Raw genomic sequence first — 17,439 nt, 5'->3', positions numbered from 1 at the left:
TAAAATCCAAATTGCCAGATGATATAACTTTTTTTATTTTAAAGGTCAATTAAAACTGCTTGATGCCTTGAAAGAGAATTCACGTCTAGCTAAAGTACATATTAATATGTCTCGCATTGATTATATTATAACCTTTCCTGCCAGGCTTCTAGTGAAGCTAGGACGGTGTACTGCATGTGGCTACTCCGCATGGGTTACCATGACTCAGGGTGCTGGATTCAGATGGCTATGTGATAAGGTAGCAAGGTTGTAGAATAATGGCGCCAGGAACTTATGTCATTCGACAGTCTTTTATTCAGATCCCCAGGCCCAGGGACCATTTACATCCACATTTCCAGACGGTGTACGATTTTTTATTAAACAAGCAGGATTATGGTTTCTTCCATCAGTGCCCACTCTTAATGCTATAATGGAGGTATATTAACTTAGTTCCTTTCTTGTGTTGGACTCGGGGATCCCCCTTGTTGCTTCGGAATACTCTGTGCTATAACCCCATTTACACTGGACCACTACGGGAATCCTGGGGGGTCCTTTTTAAGTGGTCGCTAGACATTTGGCCTATTTGGGAGCCGCCACTTCCTTACAGACCAAGAGAAATGTTAATGCAGATCCGTGGTTAGAGTTGATCCACCTAGACCCGGGAGCTTTCTTGACATGAACCCTCTGTGGCATGCCAGTTTCCTATTCATTAGCTTTCTTGGACTCCGTTAGCCTTCTGCTGGGATCCTAACTAACAGGGGCACTGTTTAATTCCAAATATACAGTAGTAAATGTGAGAACTGAGCAAATTATTTTATCAGATCATGCCCCAGTCTATAACTTTTGGTAAATCCTCTACTTTTTAGAGATTCCCAAGATATCTTCTTACAGACAAAAAGTTTATAAGTGTTTTCTAGATTCAGAATGGGAACATTCAAAGCTTAATAATCAACATCAAACTGTATATGTCACAGTAGATTATTTTGGGATACTACAAATGTAGTTTTGAAGGGATCTACGTGTATCATTGTTTACGTTACCAAGAGAAAAAAAAAGAATTAGAGAAACAAAAAAAATCAATCACCCTAAATGGTGATGCATCAAGAAGTCAACAGATCTTTCTAAGTCAACTAAAGAAAAAAATGATGAAATTAGAGTGGAGAAGAATATGTTACACACTGCTTTATTTTCTGACAACATGATATTGTTTGTTAAAAAAAATCAATGCCATCTGGTTCCCATACTAGTAAGGATCATTTAAAATGTTGGCTCCTTTCAGGGTAAAAGGTCAATTATGACCAATGAGAATATCTATGTGGTTAAAAAAGTACTCTAACAACCAATTTGTTAAATGGTATTGTATTGTATGTCTTTATTTATATAGCGCCAACAGTGTACTCAGCGCTTCACAAAGAATACAGTACAGGGAATTATAATAATACAATCAGTGCAGCAACATCAGACAATATGAAAGGAAATCCTTGATTCTAAGAACTTACAATCTAAGTGGTATGATGGGAGACTTAGAGACAGCAGGTGAGGGAATAAGTGCTATAGATGGCAGTGCTTGGCCACAATGGGTGGTAGGAGTGAGATTGGGTGTGAGACAGTAGCCATGAGTTCTAGGCTATTGGGATGCTTGAATTGTTGAGCTTTGAAATATTGAGGTATGCATATTTCTCGAAACTTCAATGCACTCTATTCCTTAAATATTAAAACCAATACTAAATTAGAAATTGAGGTGTTGAGGGATTTGAATGTTTCCTTATTTGGAAGAGTATGTTTGCTTAAGATGGTTAGTCTCTGAAAACTGTTTTAGATTTTATAAATGCTTCCTCTCCATATTTTATTTTTGTAAATAAAATATATATAACTTTCTAATGGAGGGAAAAAAAGGAACATCAGTTTCAGCAGAGTACAAAGGAGTAGAGAGAGGGACGTGTTATTTTACAAATATTGAATGGTCCTATTTAACTAAAAATATTAGGATTTGGATTCTAGACTAATGATCTTTTGTGCTATTTGGAGGATGAATTAATATTCCCTCTTGATATATCCCCCAAAAGTTGAGAGATTCTATAATTTATAACAAATAATATTCTGTTTGGAGATCCTATTAAAGCTTTGGCTAAGGCAAGCTATCTACAGTAAGAAACGTAACCAAGATTTTCCTGGAAAGGGAACAGATATTTATTTGCCCAGTGGATATTATTCTGTCACATTTTATTATCACTGCACAAACTGCTACTTGTTTGTGATAGAGATGTCTGAAGGAGTCACACACATTTAAAAATATAGAACGTTTACGAATCGGCAACTGTTTTACAAATATGTCAACATGCACAAAAACAAAGCAAGAGCTCCCATGAAAATCAATGGCTGCATCACATTCTCTCAATATTCGCTAACTTTCCAAAGACCTTAGACAGTAAAAGTGAGTCAGCACCACGTGACACCTCAGGTGTTTTTGAAGTGAAACTTCTTTAGTGGCACCTAGTTATGATGGGACAAAACTGGAGAGATGGGAGACGAAATATGAAACGGAAGTGATGTCACGGCTCCACCCCCCCCCGCTGCCCCCACATGCCTGCTGTGACATGCGGTGGCGATAGCCGCCGGCACTGCTCCTAACGGCCACCGATCCCCCCACACGCCGATCCCCCCACACGCCGCTCCCCCCACACTAACATATACGACGGTGGCGGCGATAGCCACCGGCACCGCTCCTAACGGCCGCCATTCCCCCCACACTTCCGCACAGACATGGGAGATTGATGCGCACAATCGGCTGTTGATGCGAGGCAGCGCATGCGCAGAGTCGCCCGCCACTCATAGCAGCGTCGGAGGCTGAAGAGGAAGCAGCGCCGAGAGCGGAGATTCAACCGTCCCATCCCTCCCCGATCGAATGATGACAGGACAGCACAGCACGCGGGGCGGGAGGGGGTGGGGGGGGTTGGAGACAGGCCAAGACACATAGAGAACGAGGGAACCGAAACCCCCCAGCCACCAGTGCCTCCATGCCGCAATCTAGTAGGACTGGAATGGGGGGGCGGAATGCTGAAAGGGGCTGGGGGGAGGACAAGGGTGCTGGGGGGCAGGACAAGGGTTCTGGGGGGCAGGACAATGGTGCTGGGGGGCAGGACAAAGGTTCTGGGAGGCAGGACAAAGGTGCTGGGGAGGACAAGGGTACTGGGGGGAGGACAAGGGTGGTGGGGGAGGACAAGGGTGCTAGGGGGAGTCAGGAGAGAGGGGCAGGACACAGACAGAGAGACACACATCACACACAGAGAGACACAGATACACTGACTGACACACACACTGACTGACGCACACACACACTGACGCGCACACTGACATGCACACTGACATGCACACACTGACACATGTGCACACACTGACACACACACGCACTCTGACGCACACACACTCGCACGCACACTCTGATGCACGCATACACTCTGACACACACACTGACTGACACACACACACCCCAGTGATGCGCCGAACACCGCCCCTGAATGATGTTCCTATTCCCACCACCCCCCACCCGTGTTAGCTCCCCCACCCGCTCAACATCCATGATGCCGGTACTGCTGCCACTGCACTACTGCCAATAAACATGACCCCGCCAATCAAATTTACTCATGCTCTAAGCAGTAACAATATTATTGTTACTTTATAGGTTGCTGACAACACACAAAGAAGTTTCACTTACTATGCGCGTGCACAGCACACACAGCTTTTTTTTTGCATTCAAATTATTTTGAGGGACCTTGGTTAATAAGAATGTGAATTTGTGAGAGTTGGCAGTTCTCTCTCTAAATGGCACAGGAAACCTAATAGAATAAACTCTGACCATGTGTAACATCTTCAAAATTGCAATGGACTGTAAACCAGGATACATTTGTACATCTTTCTTAATATAAAAATACATGGAAAAGGGGAACGTACAGTAGCTAAAGATATTGTCTGAGATAAAGGATATGCCTCAAATAGTCATGTGAATGCCTTCTTTTAAAATGTGCTAGGTAGATACTTATTAGTTGTATATACATTAGAGGCCTATAGTTACTAATCCAATTCCAGACACTTTCGAGCGCAGTAAGTCATCTTATGGCCCATGCACTTGAATGGGCCATAAAACACCTTCTAGTGACAAAAGTCATCTAATGAAATAGCACCCCTTAGTAAATATGGGCCAACGGTTGTCTTCACTGTTGTTACGCCGGTGCTGCCCGCAGACCAGACCCGTCCCTTATACTGAGGTGGGGACGTATGTGTGCACGCACCTGCAGCAAAAGGAGCGTGTCCGGAGTGTGGTGTTTTAGGCGTTGGCAGGTATGATAGTTGTAGCAATACTTGCCGGTTCCGGTAAAGAAGAGCCGTAGTCGTTGCCGTTAGCCAAGGTCAGGGAGAGGAGAGTTCCGGAAGTTCGGTGTCCAAGCAGAGGTCGAGGGGCGTAGAAAGCAGAGAGGTCAGTTGGGAGCCGGGTCCAGAGCCAGAGATTGCCGTTCGCCAAGCCGAGTCGTGACCTGAGTAAATGAAGAGAGAAAGTGCCAGAGTAGACATCCGCAAGTGGAGACTATGGGCCTCATGCAGTAAGCGACGATTATGTGAAATCGGCAAGCTTATCGATTAGTCATGTTATTGGCGTTTTTCCCTCTCCGTATGCAGTAAGTGCCGAATACATTCAAAATCAACCAGAAAACAAATCCGCCCACTCTCACGATGATGAGCCGATCACACACAGGTGTATCGGCGTGCGTGGCGGGGTGCTGTTAGGTTGCACAATCACAAATCTTGCTGAATCAGGCGAAACAAGCATGTTTTTGATTGCGCGCCATATTTAAAGGCAACGTGTACTGCTAATCATTCTCTGTGTTGTTGGGAGTGAGAGAGAGAGAGAGACGCACAGAGCTGGACGATTGAACATTTGCATATTGACTGAGAGACTTGTTGTGTATTGGGTGAGCTTTGTCCTTTGTTGTTTTGTTTACATCTTTGTCTTGTTTTATATGTGGAAGTGGGTCGTGTGATTGCCTGTACATTTCTTGTCTGTTTTTTGTGAGTGCTGGAAGTATGCCCGCAAAGCGTGGGAAGAGTGATGCTGGTGGGAGTGGGAGTGCTACTCGTGCGAGTACGCGTCGGAGTGAACGTTCTGTTCAGGGGAGTGATGTTGCTGGTGCACCGAGTGGTGTTGCTGGGAGTGGGAGTGCTGTTGTTGGGAGTGGGAGTGCTGGTGCTGCGAGTGGTGTTGCTGGGAGTGGGAGTGCTGTTGTTGGGAGTGGGAGTGCTGTTGTTGGGAGTGGGAGTGCTGTTGCTGTGAGTGGGAGTGCTGGTGCTGGGAGTGGGAGTGCTGTTGCTGGGAGTGGGAGTGCTGGTGCTGGGAGTGCTGGTGCTAGGAGTGTGAGTGCTGGTGCTAGGAGTGTGAGTGCTGGTGCTAGGAGTGGGAGTGCTGGTGCTAGGAGTGGGAGTGCTGGTGCTGGGAGTGCTGCTGGTGGCGCAGTTGCTGATGGGGTGTCTGGTGGTGGCGTGCTTGCTGGTGGCCAGCTTTTGGAGGCTCTTCCATTGGAAGAAGGAGAGTCCAGTCAGCACCAGCCAAGCTCTGACCCTAAACCTGCTCGGAAAAAACGTGTGGAGAAGCCACGTAATCCTCGCTTCAATGACCAGGAAAATAGGGCTCTTGTCACTGGCATTCTGGAGCACTATGACAGTCTCTATGGACATTTAGTAGGTAAGTGTAACTTTACATTTATTATTCAAATACATGTGATCCTAGGTCATCTGAGTTTTGTTCATATGCAAATATGGGTACACAATATCTTTCTATGTTCATTAGTGTGGAAACACAGCTTTTTATCATGCCTTACAAGGACAAATAAACACAGGCGGTCAATTTGCCAGAACTGCATACAATATGAATGCAACCTTGCTTACATGTATAGGTTTAGTAGTGAATGCTCATGTGCTGCACATATTACACATAAAACAGCATGTTTGCTATCTCTTGGAACAGCTAGCAGTGTAGGAAACTGGTGCTTATATTATTATTAATTTACCTCATATCTTTTATATGTTTTTCAAGGGCGGACAAGTGCAGCAAGCAAAAAAGAAATGTGGGACACAATAGTCATTGGTGTCAATGCCTGTGGGAATAGTGTCAGGGACAAGTATCATTGTCGGAAAAGATTTGATGATATTAGGTCCAAATTGAAAAAGAAAATACAAGACCAACGCGTGCATGCTACTGGCACTGGAGGTGGGCCCACACCACAACGTCTCATATTGACTCCATTGGAGGAGCTGCTTCGGCCAAAATTACTTACCGTCGTCGTGGAAGGCTTGGCTGGTGACCGTGACATTGGAATTTATCCGTCACAATTTCCAGCAGGTGATAAATATTACTGTACTAGGCGTGTCGTTGCTTACAGTTATTTTGCATATTTACACTGCTTTTTATACTGTCTTCACAATATAAGCATACCTGCATCTATATATGTATATGTCTGATTCTGTATATATATATCTCAAAATAGACATATATGTAGTAGTCCTACTAAAAGCAGTAACTAATATAGCACGTGCCATTGCGTGCTCATTTACATGTGAATTCCCAAAATGCATAGCTGCAGTGGAAGCAATTGATGGTGGGCGAAGATGGGGAACAACAGGGTAGTACACGTGTAACACATGTTCATGAGAAATTATTAGTAGCTACAGGTACAGAACAGAAATATGTATCATATTATTGTGTATTTTATTGATTTTACTCCGACAAACATGACATTACTGCCTATTTTAAGCATGCATCAAAGAAATTGCATGTAACGGCCTACAAACATCACTGGCACTAACACATCTATAGTTGCTTATGAAAAGGTCCATTTTTGCTTTATGTCATATACAGACAGCATAATGAGGCACACGTATCATATGTTATGTCATTGTTTTCATAACTTAAACACTGCAGATGACTACTTAGCTCATCTACCATTGTGTTAAAGCAGCTGCAATTAATATCTCATCACAGCATACACTTCAACAGAGGGGGTGGGGTTCAGCACACACACTAATTACAGCCTCATTTCACGGTCAACTTAGTTCACACCATTTGCACCTGTTTCAAGTCATTGAAAGGTGTGGCTGATTAGGCTTTTTGGGGAAGGGAATACCTTTCTTACAACCTGAATAGCACAACTGAAGTTAATCACACTCATTTGAAAGCTTAACTCTAGCTACTAAATGCCCCAACAACTCATTACTTATCAAACCGTACGTCACACATTAGTTCACTCATATCTATAGTTGAACTACTATCAAAGACACATTATCACACACTGCATGTGTTGTCTTGTTGAGTCACAGCCACATTCAGGTGTGCCACATCTTCGATTAATGTACCACACATAAACTCTACCAAAAACAACACTTTTTGCAATATGACCACCTTCATGATAACCATTGTGAATGGTCATCTCATGATAGTTATGTACATTATGATACTGATATCACTACACAACATATGATTTTTATGTACTCATTTAATCTATTTATCCTCACGCATTACTGCAGAAACATAGTATGTTGTATGTTAGGGAACTCAAAAATTCTAAGTACACAGGCATGTACAGTGTTATTACAACTATTTATGTTCACTTTCACACACATTTTCGGTTAAGGAACTGATGTTGTTAGTTAATCATAAATACAGAACATACAATAAGTGTTTGTTCAATATTTACACATGTAAATGTAAAACTTATGTTATTGTTATATATAGTTGCCCCTGGAGGACATGTGTCACCTGAGATGGAACAAGTGTCTTCACCTGGGTCAGCCAGCTCAACACTACTAGAAGGTGAGTGTATCATTTGCTGGCCATATAATATGTGCTCTTCTATATGTTATGTTGTCATGTGCATTATTTGTTTTGCACATCTTCTTTAAATAGGATTACTTAGTGTCAGTGAAAATTAAGTGTAAGGCAACATGTATTGTGTTAGTGATGTTAATTATCATGTAGGACTTCTGAGTTTAGAGCAACTTTTCATTCATTCATATTTCATACTGAGTCCAAACATTATTCGTAAGTCAAGGTAGTTTTTAATGAGGTTATAAAACGTATGCTAACATGTTAGGTGTTACTTAGGACATAGTACAATTACATAGTAACACAGCATACATTAACATGCCATTTAATAATGTGTACATTTCTTTTTAGAACATCATGGTGATGAGGATGATGAGTATGATGAGGATGACGCCACAGAAGAGACTGAAATACAATCATGTGACCATGAAGAGGTGCCAATAGAAACTGTTGTACCGCCAAATCGTCCATCAACTTCCACATACGATGCAATTGTAGCTTCAGAGGGAAAAATAGTGGACGCAGAAAATCGTCGCCATTCAGACATGATGACAGTGCTGGAAAGGATGATTGGACTGCAGGAAGAAACAGTATCACAATTGGCACATCTCCACAGAGTCTTCATTGAAGTGCCTAAACAGTTGCAAAAAATCAACACCTCATTCGAAGCATTAGTTGTTCAGCAAACACAAGCTAATTACTGGAGAATGACTAATGTACCACAATTCAACACCTCCCAGCCAGGATCTGTTCATGCAGGTCAGTTTTCACCACATTCATCTGATATTCATTCACCAGGCCCAAATGTTACCGGTCAAGTAGCAGACATTGCTGTGCAGGTTCCTGATGACATCCTACCGCTGCCATCTGTACAAATTCAGCAGCAGACACCTACAAAGGAGGCGACAAAAACAAAACAAGACACACATGAAACAGACCAACCATCACTTGTGCAGTGTCTACCAACTTGCTCACATGTGTCACTGGGCACAAGCCCTGTCCGTGAACAGTCACTACCCAAAAGCCCTGTAGGTGAATCGCTGCCCAAAAGCCCTGTAGGTGAATCGCTGCCCAAAAGCCCTGTAGGTGAATCACTGCCCAAAAGCCCTGTAGGTGAGTCACTGGCCACAAGCCCTGTAGGTGAGTCACTGGCCACAAGCCCCGTAGGTGAACAGTCACTGGCCACAAGCCCTGCCCGTGAAGTGCCAGAGGCCACTCAAAGTGGCTCTGTTGTGCCTAAAGTTGGTGGCAAAAGAAAAAGGAAAATTCAAGAGACAACAAGCAGGCCTGTTACTCGCTCGCAAAAGGAACAAAAAAAATAAATGTTATAATTCAGAAAATATGTCTTTGGCCTTGTTTTGTTGACTTCAGATTATCTAATTACTATTGTATGTATGCTGAAGACTGTGTTGTTTCCAAACTTTCAACTATGTTCTTGTACACGTGAAGTTTTGGAAATGTTAACACTCATAATTAATTGTGTTATAAATATTTATGTTGTAATCGTCTGTTCAGTAATGGTCCACCAGGAGCCAGTTGCTAAGTTTAGAGAAGCTGCCATTGACTTTGCAGCAAAACATTGCATTTGGGTGTGTTAATTGATGTAAGAATTGCATATGCATATTAGTCACATGCAATTATTAAAACACCTAAGTAAGTGCAAACATCTTTCTTGTACGTGTACAGCAGGATTATGTGTAAATTATTACTTACCTTTGCCTTGCTTGGCCATTGTAATTTTGTCCTTTAATCAGTTGTGTGTTCGTTTCTATAACATCTCAGAATGTATAATAATATATATACACACACACACACACACACACACACACACACACACACACACACACACACACTGTGTGAGTGTGAGTGTTTGAGTGTGTATATATATATATGTATATATGTGTATATATATATATGTATATATGTGTATATATATATGTATATATGTGTATATATATATGTATATATGTCTATATGTATATGTGTATATATATATATGTATATATGTGTATATATATATATGTATATATGTGTATATATATATGTATATATGTGTATATATATATGTATATATGTCTATATGTATATGTGTATATATATATGTATATATGTGTATATATATATGTATATATGTGTATATATATATATGTATATATGTGTATATATATATGTATATATGTGTGTATATATATATATATATATATATATATATATATATATATATATATATATATATATATATATATATATATATATATATATAGTACTATATAAACTGGTATACACAAACTAATACACTTCATGCTTCCTTGTGAAAGCACACTATTTTAATAATACAGGCCTAATGTTTGAGAAATATCCTAAGTATGAGACTCTAACAGTATTGTGCTTAAACAAATGTTTATTACTTAATTCAATCATGTTTCTCACCATTTAAATAGGTTTCATACAAGGTATACTTAATGCCATCAATGTTGTGTGTACTCCTGCAATATAAAAAAAAAAAAAATATTATATATAAATATATATATATTTTTATAAGAGATATATTTATATATATATATATACAGTAGCGACATACTTTATTAAAGTAAATGCCGGCGGCATGCCGGGATCTACCCCAGCTGCCGCCAGTCAGAAACGCGCGCCGCCGCGTTTCCCCCACGCACCCCCCCTCCACATCGATCGCAATTACCCCCCCAAAGACACCCCGAACCCGGCTTCTACTCTGCCCCTCTGCTTCCCCGCACCCCCGCTTACCTAGATTTGAACTCCAGGGGTGTCGGGGAAGCCTGGGGAAGCCGGGGAAGACGGGGAAGCCGGGCGCGCTTGTGACCGTGACGTCACAGTGCGCCGCCACGCGCCGCGGCTACCCGCTTCCCAGCCTCATACAGCCAGCGGCATTTGCTCGAATAAGAGCTGCCGCTGCTGTATATATATATATATATATATATATATATATATACACACGTATTTAAACTCATGCAGACAGGGAGTTAACCAGACTTTCACATACACACAGAAATGTAAGCGGGGAAAAAACATTTCTTTTTGCAGGTGTGTTTTTACTGATATGCCTGGCTAAGAAATATTTTCACACACTGGTCTTTGTTAGTTTTCAAAAAAACACTATGTGAACGCATTCACAGTCTAGGGATGTTTTTCACAAACGAGATAAAAGAAGGAGAAATGTTTCTCCCACAGTCCCATATCACGAACCACAACTGTTAACCCAATTAGACAAACAAATCCAATTGGCGTTTGAAATAAGGAGTCAAAGTAGTTACTTTTGTTGACCTTGACAAGGAAAAACAGGAGTTTGTTAGCCATTCAGCACATTCATTTTGATGAGCAAATAACACAGACCTGCACACAGCTTTTGTGCTACTCAGACATGGCTGATGAATTCGTTAACAATATTAATCCCCTTTTAGGGTATAAGTACATGATCTGTGAAGCCATCTTGAACAGTCGCGGACAGAAAGCAAGCACACGCCAAATCGATGATTTCATTCGAGCAAAATATCCTTATTACCAAGACCGTAAGCATGCACGGAATTTTAATTCCTCAATAAGATTCACTTTATCAAGTAATGACTTTTTTGAACGTGACCAGGATAAGCTACAACACACCTATGGTTTCTGGAAGATTGCCCCGGAAAAACAATTTATCCTGAAAGACGGCACTTATATTGTCGTGAAAGGCATATTTATTCCTAATGGCAATAGCAATGTATCCGCTACTACTGATCCGTTTGAATCGATACGTGCTGCAATATCTGCAGCCTCCATTCCTGAAACCCACATTGTACAAGAACAAAAGTACTATGATTATGTACCAAGCCTTTCAGCTGAAATTGCATTGGAATGGGAACCGGAAGAAATGAACCTACCTCCCGACCAATTATTTGAAGAAAGCAGTGGCGATTCCTATGAGCGCATCCTGGAGGAGATATGTGCCATACTGGATTCAGCGGTTGGGTTAAGCGTGGATGAAAATGGCTTGCATTTCTGGAGCGACCAGTTGCAGCCAGGCGAAGAGTTAATTCTAGAAGAATGGTAAATATAACAATCGTTATGCGTTGACTCTGCGTTTAAATTTTTTTTTTTTTTGTAACCACCATTTTCACTTTCAATGCGTGGATACAGCGTAACATTGCAGACTGCATAACATGTAGCGATCACAAACAAATTGTTTCCTAATACAATATAGTAGGACCTGAAAGAGTAGTACACATTGCTGACGGAATAAATATACGTACTTTCCTATCCCTTTAAACATATTAGCAACATTTTACCATTACTCTAACACATACCTGTTTTGTTATCATGCAACATCTACAACATTGAAAACCGGGTCCACCACGTATGACGTGGGACCCTTGTCATGGGCCAAGGCGTCCTTAAAAAGGATTAGTGATGTAAGTCCCGCCCCCAAGCGACGTGCGCGCCTCAAAGCCTATTGGCTGTCATGTTTTGTTATAGTAACGGTAACTGCAGTGTGTGATGCGTGCGGCTCAGTGTTTGTAGGCGTACCCTGGGCGTTAGCCGAATGTTAATTGAGTGGGAGGAGTGTTAGCGTGCGTTTCACGCTGGCTTAACATGACGTCACACGTATTGCATTTGCGCATTGTGTTATCGGCCGTGCTTTCTGTTCAAACACGTCTGTTTAAAAAGAATACAGATGTACTCGTTTAGAACGAATGTAGTTTCGTCTTCATTGTATTTGAAATAAAGATGTTATGTTTACTGGTATTTTCAACATGTATTGAACGCACAACGTACGCTTTGTTTTGCGCATGCGCTAACAGTTAGTGGAGCCAAGCGTGAAGTGCGTGCGCACACAAAGATGTGCGCGCACATCTTTCAGTATACAGGCAACGTTCACTTCTTATACATAGTTATGCCTGCTACAAATTTAAAGAAACATTACATACTGATGAACAGTTTTACTTCTAACATATAAGTGAGTGACGTGTGTATCTACACAATCATATAGAGCTGCGTAACGCGTTGTCACGGATGCATATCTAGTAAGGTGCCATCTTTGACCATCATGTGTTTGCTGTATTTCAGAGATGTCGGGGAAGATACAATCGGATCAATGTATGATTTCAGAAGAGTCTACCTTTATATGAGATGATTGTGAGGAGGAGCCACCGACTACTATACTACATATGGAACTAATTTTATATTGCTTGCAGCGCTTATTAACAAACAATTAAAAATGTGATACCCTTATGCCTATATTGCATAAGCACTTAATTAACATAATGATGTTGCAAAAGAGTGCCTCATGAATTTTTATTGAGTGTTCTTTAATGACTACTAACATTTTATGACATGGTGTGTTTTATATATAACAACCATTCCCACTCTGCTAACACATTTGTGTATTCTAATATGTAATGGAACGTATGACTGTCGAAACTATGTAACAATAATAATAATAATATGAGCATGTTCATGTATAGGGCTGCTAGTTGTACGCAGCGATTTACAGACACATGTTTCAGCCTGAGGTCCCTGGCCCGTGGAACGTACAAATGTTTTTTTGCCGCATGAGGCACAGGGAGATAAAGTGACTTGGCCAAGGTCACAAGGAGCCCACACCGGGAATTGAACCAGACTCCCCTGCTTCAAACTATCAGTGCCAGTGTGTGTCTTTACTCAGTGAGCCACTCCTTCTCCCAATGTAAAGGACACTTACAACCAAGTAGCCATTTATTTTTAAAATCTCTTGTTACATGGGTATGTAGATAAAATGGTTTGGGACTGTAGCAAATAATGTTACTGGCCAGATGTTATGGTCCCCTCCAATGCATGATGTTCTGAATATGACATCACCATCATGTTATGAAGTACGTTTCTGTGTATATTTCATTAACCTAACTAACTATAGTTTACTGTGTTTATTAATCGTTTAGAAATACATAGTATAGTCAATATGATGATATAAGCTACCATAATAAAGCTGGTGTTATCATTTGTCGGTGTTATACATGGATCCTACACCAATTGATAGAGACACAAACAGTTGTCTTAAAAAGTGTGTCTATGCTAGTGATGAATGTGCTCCCGTAAGTAAACAAATAAGTACAGTTATCCCCTTTTCTCCAACCACCTCTATATTACATTAATGGAAATTATAAGGAAACATACATAAAATGTGATGAAATGTGAGTAATCATTTTGTAATACAATGCACATGAAAGCTCAAGAGTAGCTAAATGCATATACATGATACAGAAAGTACATATATGTAACATTTGTGTTTAAACCAATATGTTGGGTTTTTAGTTCCAATAATTATAGGAAGATTGAGGTAGCCACATCTTATGAGAGATGTCAGCAAATATACATACCATGATCAGTCATACTGGAGATATACCTATAATGCAAAGGAACAATATATAAATTGCAAACATTGACATGCCATCTTCAGTACCGTAAACAACACAGCAAAGTGTGTATTTGGTGTTAAATGTACAACACCATGTATATTTCATGACATTCAAAATGTAAATCAGCCTGGTGTACACATCATATGGATGTACATGTTACACTGCACCAATAACATTGTATGTAAGCATACTAGAAGCATGAATGATTATGGGCATAATATGTGTTTTGTCTTAGCATAAGGAATAACACAATGCTAAAATATTATTGCTTTGTTACCCAAGTTGTATTCACATACACACAACTAAAGTACAATTGAAGAGGGATTATATAACCTGTGCAACAATAACATACCGGTGCCACATCCCTTTGTGCACACAGCAGAGAAAAGAAAGGTGTGCAACCCATATTCATCTGTGTCCTAACAGAAGGTTATATAAAGAAACATTATTGTTAATATAACATAATTAAACTATAAAAGTAGTACTAGGAACATATGAGTTTGTACTTACAAGAAAAAAATGAATTGATGAGATTCTGTCGTGTCTGGCCACCACTGGCTGTTTGTTCATTTTCAGCAGCTACATGGGTGGGATGCTCGTCTACCAAAGCCTCAGCTAGGTCTGACTGTACATTGTGCCTGAGTGCAACATTGTGCAAAATGCAACAGGCAAGGATAATATCAGACACTTTTTGAGGCTTGTATAGAAGAGCCCCACCAGTTCTGTCCAGACACCTAAACCTGGTCTTGAGTAGGCCAAATGTCCTCTCTATAACAGATCTTGTAGATATATGGGCTGCATTGTACCTGTCCTCTGCTTCAGTTTGAGGGTTTAGCACCGGAGTCAAGAGCCACGGCCTAATTCCGTATCCTGAGTCACCTATAATGAATGGAGCACACATAAGCTGACATTAGTGATCAAATTGTACAATGCCAACATTCCTAAATCAACATGTGTTTTGTGTTAGAACATGTAAATATGTACTCACCCAGCAGCCAACCAGGTTCAAAATGTCCCTCTTCGAACGCATGGAAGACTGAAGAGTTCCTCAGGATAGAGGAATCGTGACTGGAACCAGGGAACTTGGGTACCACATGCATTATCCTCATCGTGGCATCACATACCACCTGTACATTGAGTGAATGGTAGTGCTTCCGATTGCGGTACACATGCTCACTCTGACTAGGTGCAATCAAAGCAACATGTGTGCAATCGATTGCACCCAGCACACATGGTATCCCTGCTATATTATAAAAGCCAGTCCTGACTTCCAGCCACTCTGTCGCCTCTGTAGGAAAATGAATATAATTCCTAGCGCGTCTATTGAGTGCATAGAGAAACTGGGTCAAGGCCCGCGAGAATGTAGATTGCGAGACCCCGCCCACTATGCCCACAGTTGTCTGGTATGACGCGGAAGCAAGATAATGTAATGAGCACAGCATTTTAACAAGCCCAGGGACTGCACGACCTCTGGCTGTGAAAAAATCTAAATCCCCCCTTATCTCCTCATAAAGGGATAAGATTGCTGCTGAACTCAAACGATAGCGACTTACAATCTCCTCCTCACTCATCCCATCTAACAGGGTTCTCTCCCTGTACAGACGCGGACGAGGCACAAGTTGTCTCCTCTGTCTTCTCCTCTGATCTCCTGTCCCTCTACCTGTCCCTCGGCCTGTCCCTCTCCCTGTCCCTGTCGTATCCGCGTCACTGTCACTGTCCCTCGGTGTGTCCCTCCCTTGCCCTATATGATTGTCTTCATCATCAAGCATGTCATAGAAAAGAATGTTCCTCCGTCTCCTAAACAATCTCAACATTTTGAAATGAGTAGCTGTGAATGAGCAGGTAATGTGCGTCCTTTAAATAGGTATGTGATGATGTCAGGTGACATAGTAAAATGCAAGGTGTTACATTAACATAATAAAGTACTTCTGTGGCAAGCTGTGTGCACTTGTTGTTCTAAGTATTTGTTGTGTGTATTCTGCAGGGAATGATGATATTTGGCAATGATGTGACGTGAAGCTTTGTACAAAGATTGCTTGCAAATAAATAGTTGCATGTGCAATGCATGTAACACTTGTGAACGCAAGAGTCAGTCATGTAATGAGACAAAAAGGCTGAGATTGACGTGGGAAAAGTTTTGTGTAACATGTGTAATTATCCATGTTATTGTGACATGTTGGCAACAATGAATAGTCGTGTGCATATGCATGCATTTGTGTAAGGAGGATAGTTGGTATAGAATGAGTTTACAAGGTGTCCCAATGATGAATTACTGTACATGTGTGTATAAGTTAGGTTGAAGTGCTTGTAATGCAACGGTTACAATGTAAACATGCAATGTGATTGAGCGTCCAATAAGTGACGTCATGAAAATAGGGAGGACCCAAAAGTATATGTAAACATGAGAAGACAGATGTACATGAACGTTTAAAGATGCGTGTCACATTACAAGCATTGTGTAATGTAAAGGAAGATGAATATACTGTGTATGAGTGACATGTGTGACATGTGTGACATCATGTAAATAATTGTCGCTGAGTTGAGTAAAATGTGTGATATGATGTGAGGTTCTCCTTTAAGAGTGTAGTATAGTATTTTCCCTTGCCACATCATCACATGATGAGTAATGTGACCCGCAAATGCTGCAAACATGTAAAAGTCGAATGTTATGCAAATAAGACACATCAGCTGTGACACAATGCAGGGAATGCCCCCACACTGTAATGCAAATCCCCCTTGTATTGTGAGCAATGAAACGTAAACAGTACTATACTGTTATACGTCCCCGCTCCATTGACTTCCATTGATGTACAGAAGATGTTTTTTTTCTAAGTGCCGTTCCGGCAGCCTTAGCGATCGTTCTCCCGTCCAAACTGCCAACTTTAGTTGGCGGGAGAAATCGGCCATAACATCTCAATTTCGTAGTGCCGATCAGCCCCGATAAGCTGTTTTTTTTTGTTGAATCCAGCCGATTTAAAAAAGTGGCGATCAGTGTCGAAAACAGGCTTATCGGCAGGCGACTGGCCATAACCAAATTATCGGCTCCGAAACCTGGCGATATGAAGCACTTATCGGCGCTTACTGAATCTCAAACCCAATTTTGGCTATAACATGGCCATATTTCCCTTATCAACGCTTACTGCATGAGGCCCTATGTCGAGCGATGTGGGAATGACAGGATAGGCA

The 17,439-nt window shown here is 41.2% G+C and overlaps 1 protein-coding gene across 1 annotated transcript; it reads left to right on the top strand.

Moving 5' to 3' along the window:
• Positions 1-5,970: 5,970 nt before the first annotated feature.
• On the top strand, positions 5,971-9,171 carry LOC142500000 (uncharacterized). The gene is made up of 3 exons (XM_075610056.1): positions 5,971-6,370; positions 7,760-7,837; positions 8,201-9,171. Exons 1-3 carry the CDS (start codon positions 6,094-6,096, stop codon positions 9,169-9,171), a joined length of 1,326 nt encoding a protein of 441 aa, XP_075466171.1. The 5' UTR covers positions 5,971-6,093.
• Positions 9,172-17,439: the final 8,268 nt, after the last annotated feature.

Source organism: Ascaphus truei, chromosome 7 (assembly GCF_040206685.1).
Source record: "Ascaphus truei isolate aAscTru1 chromosome 7, aAscTru1.hap1, whole genome shotgun sequence".
Lineage (NCBI taxonomy): Eukaryota > Metazoa > Chordata > Amphibia > Anura > Ascaphidae > Ascaphus > Ascaphus truei.
Note: the sequence above shows the minus strand (reverse complement) of the source record. Positions and strands in the feature narration are given on the sequence as shown.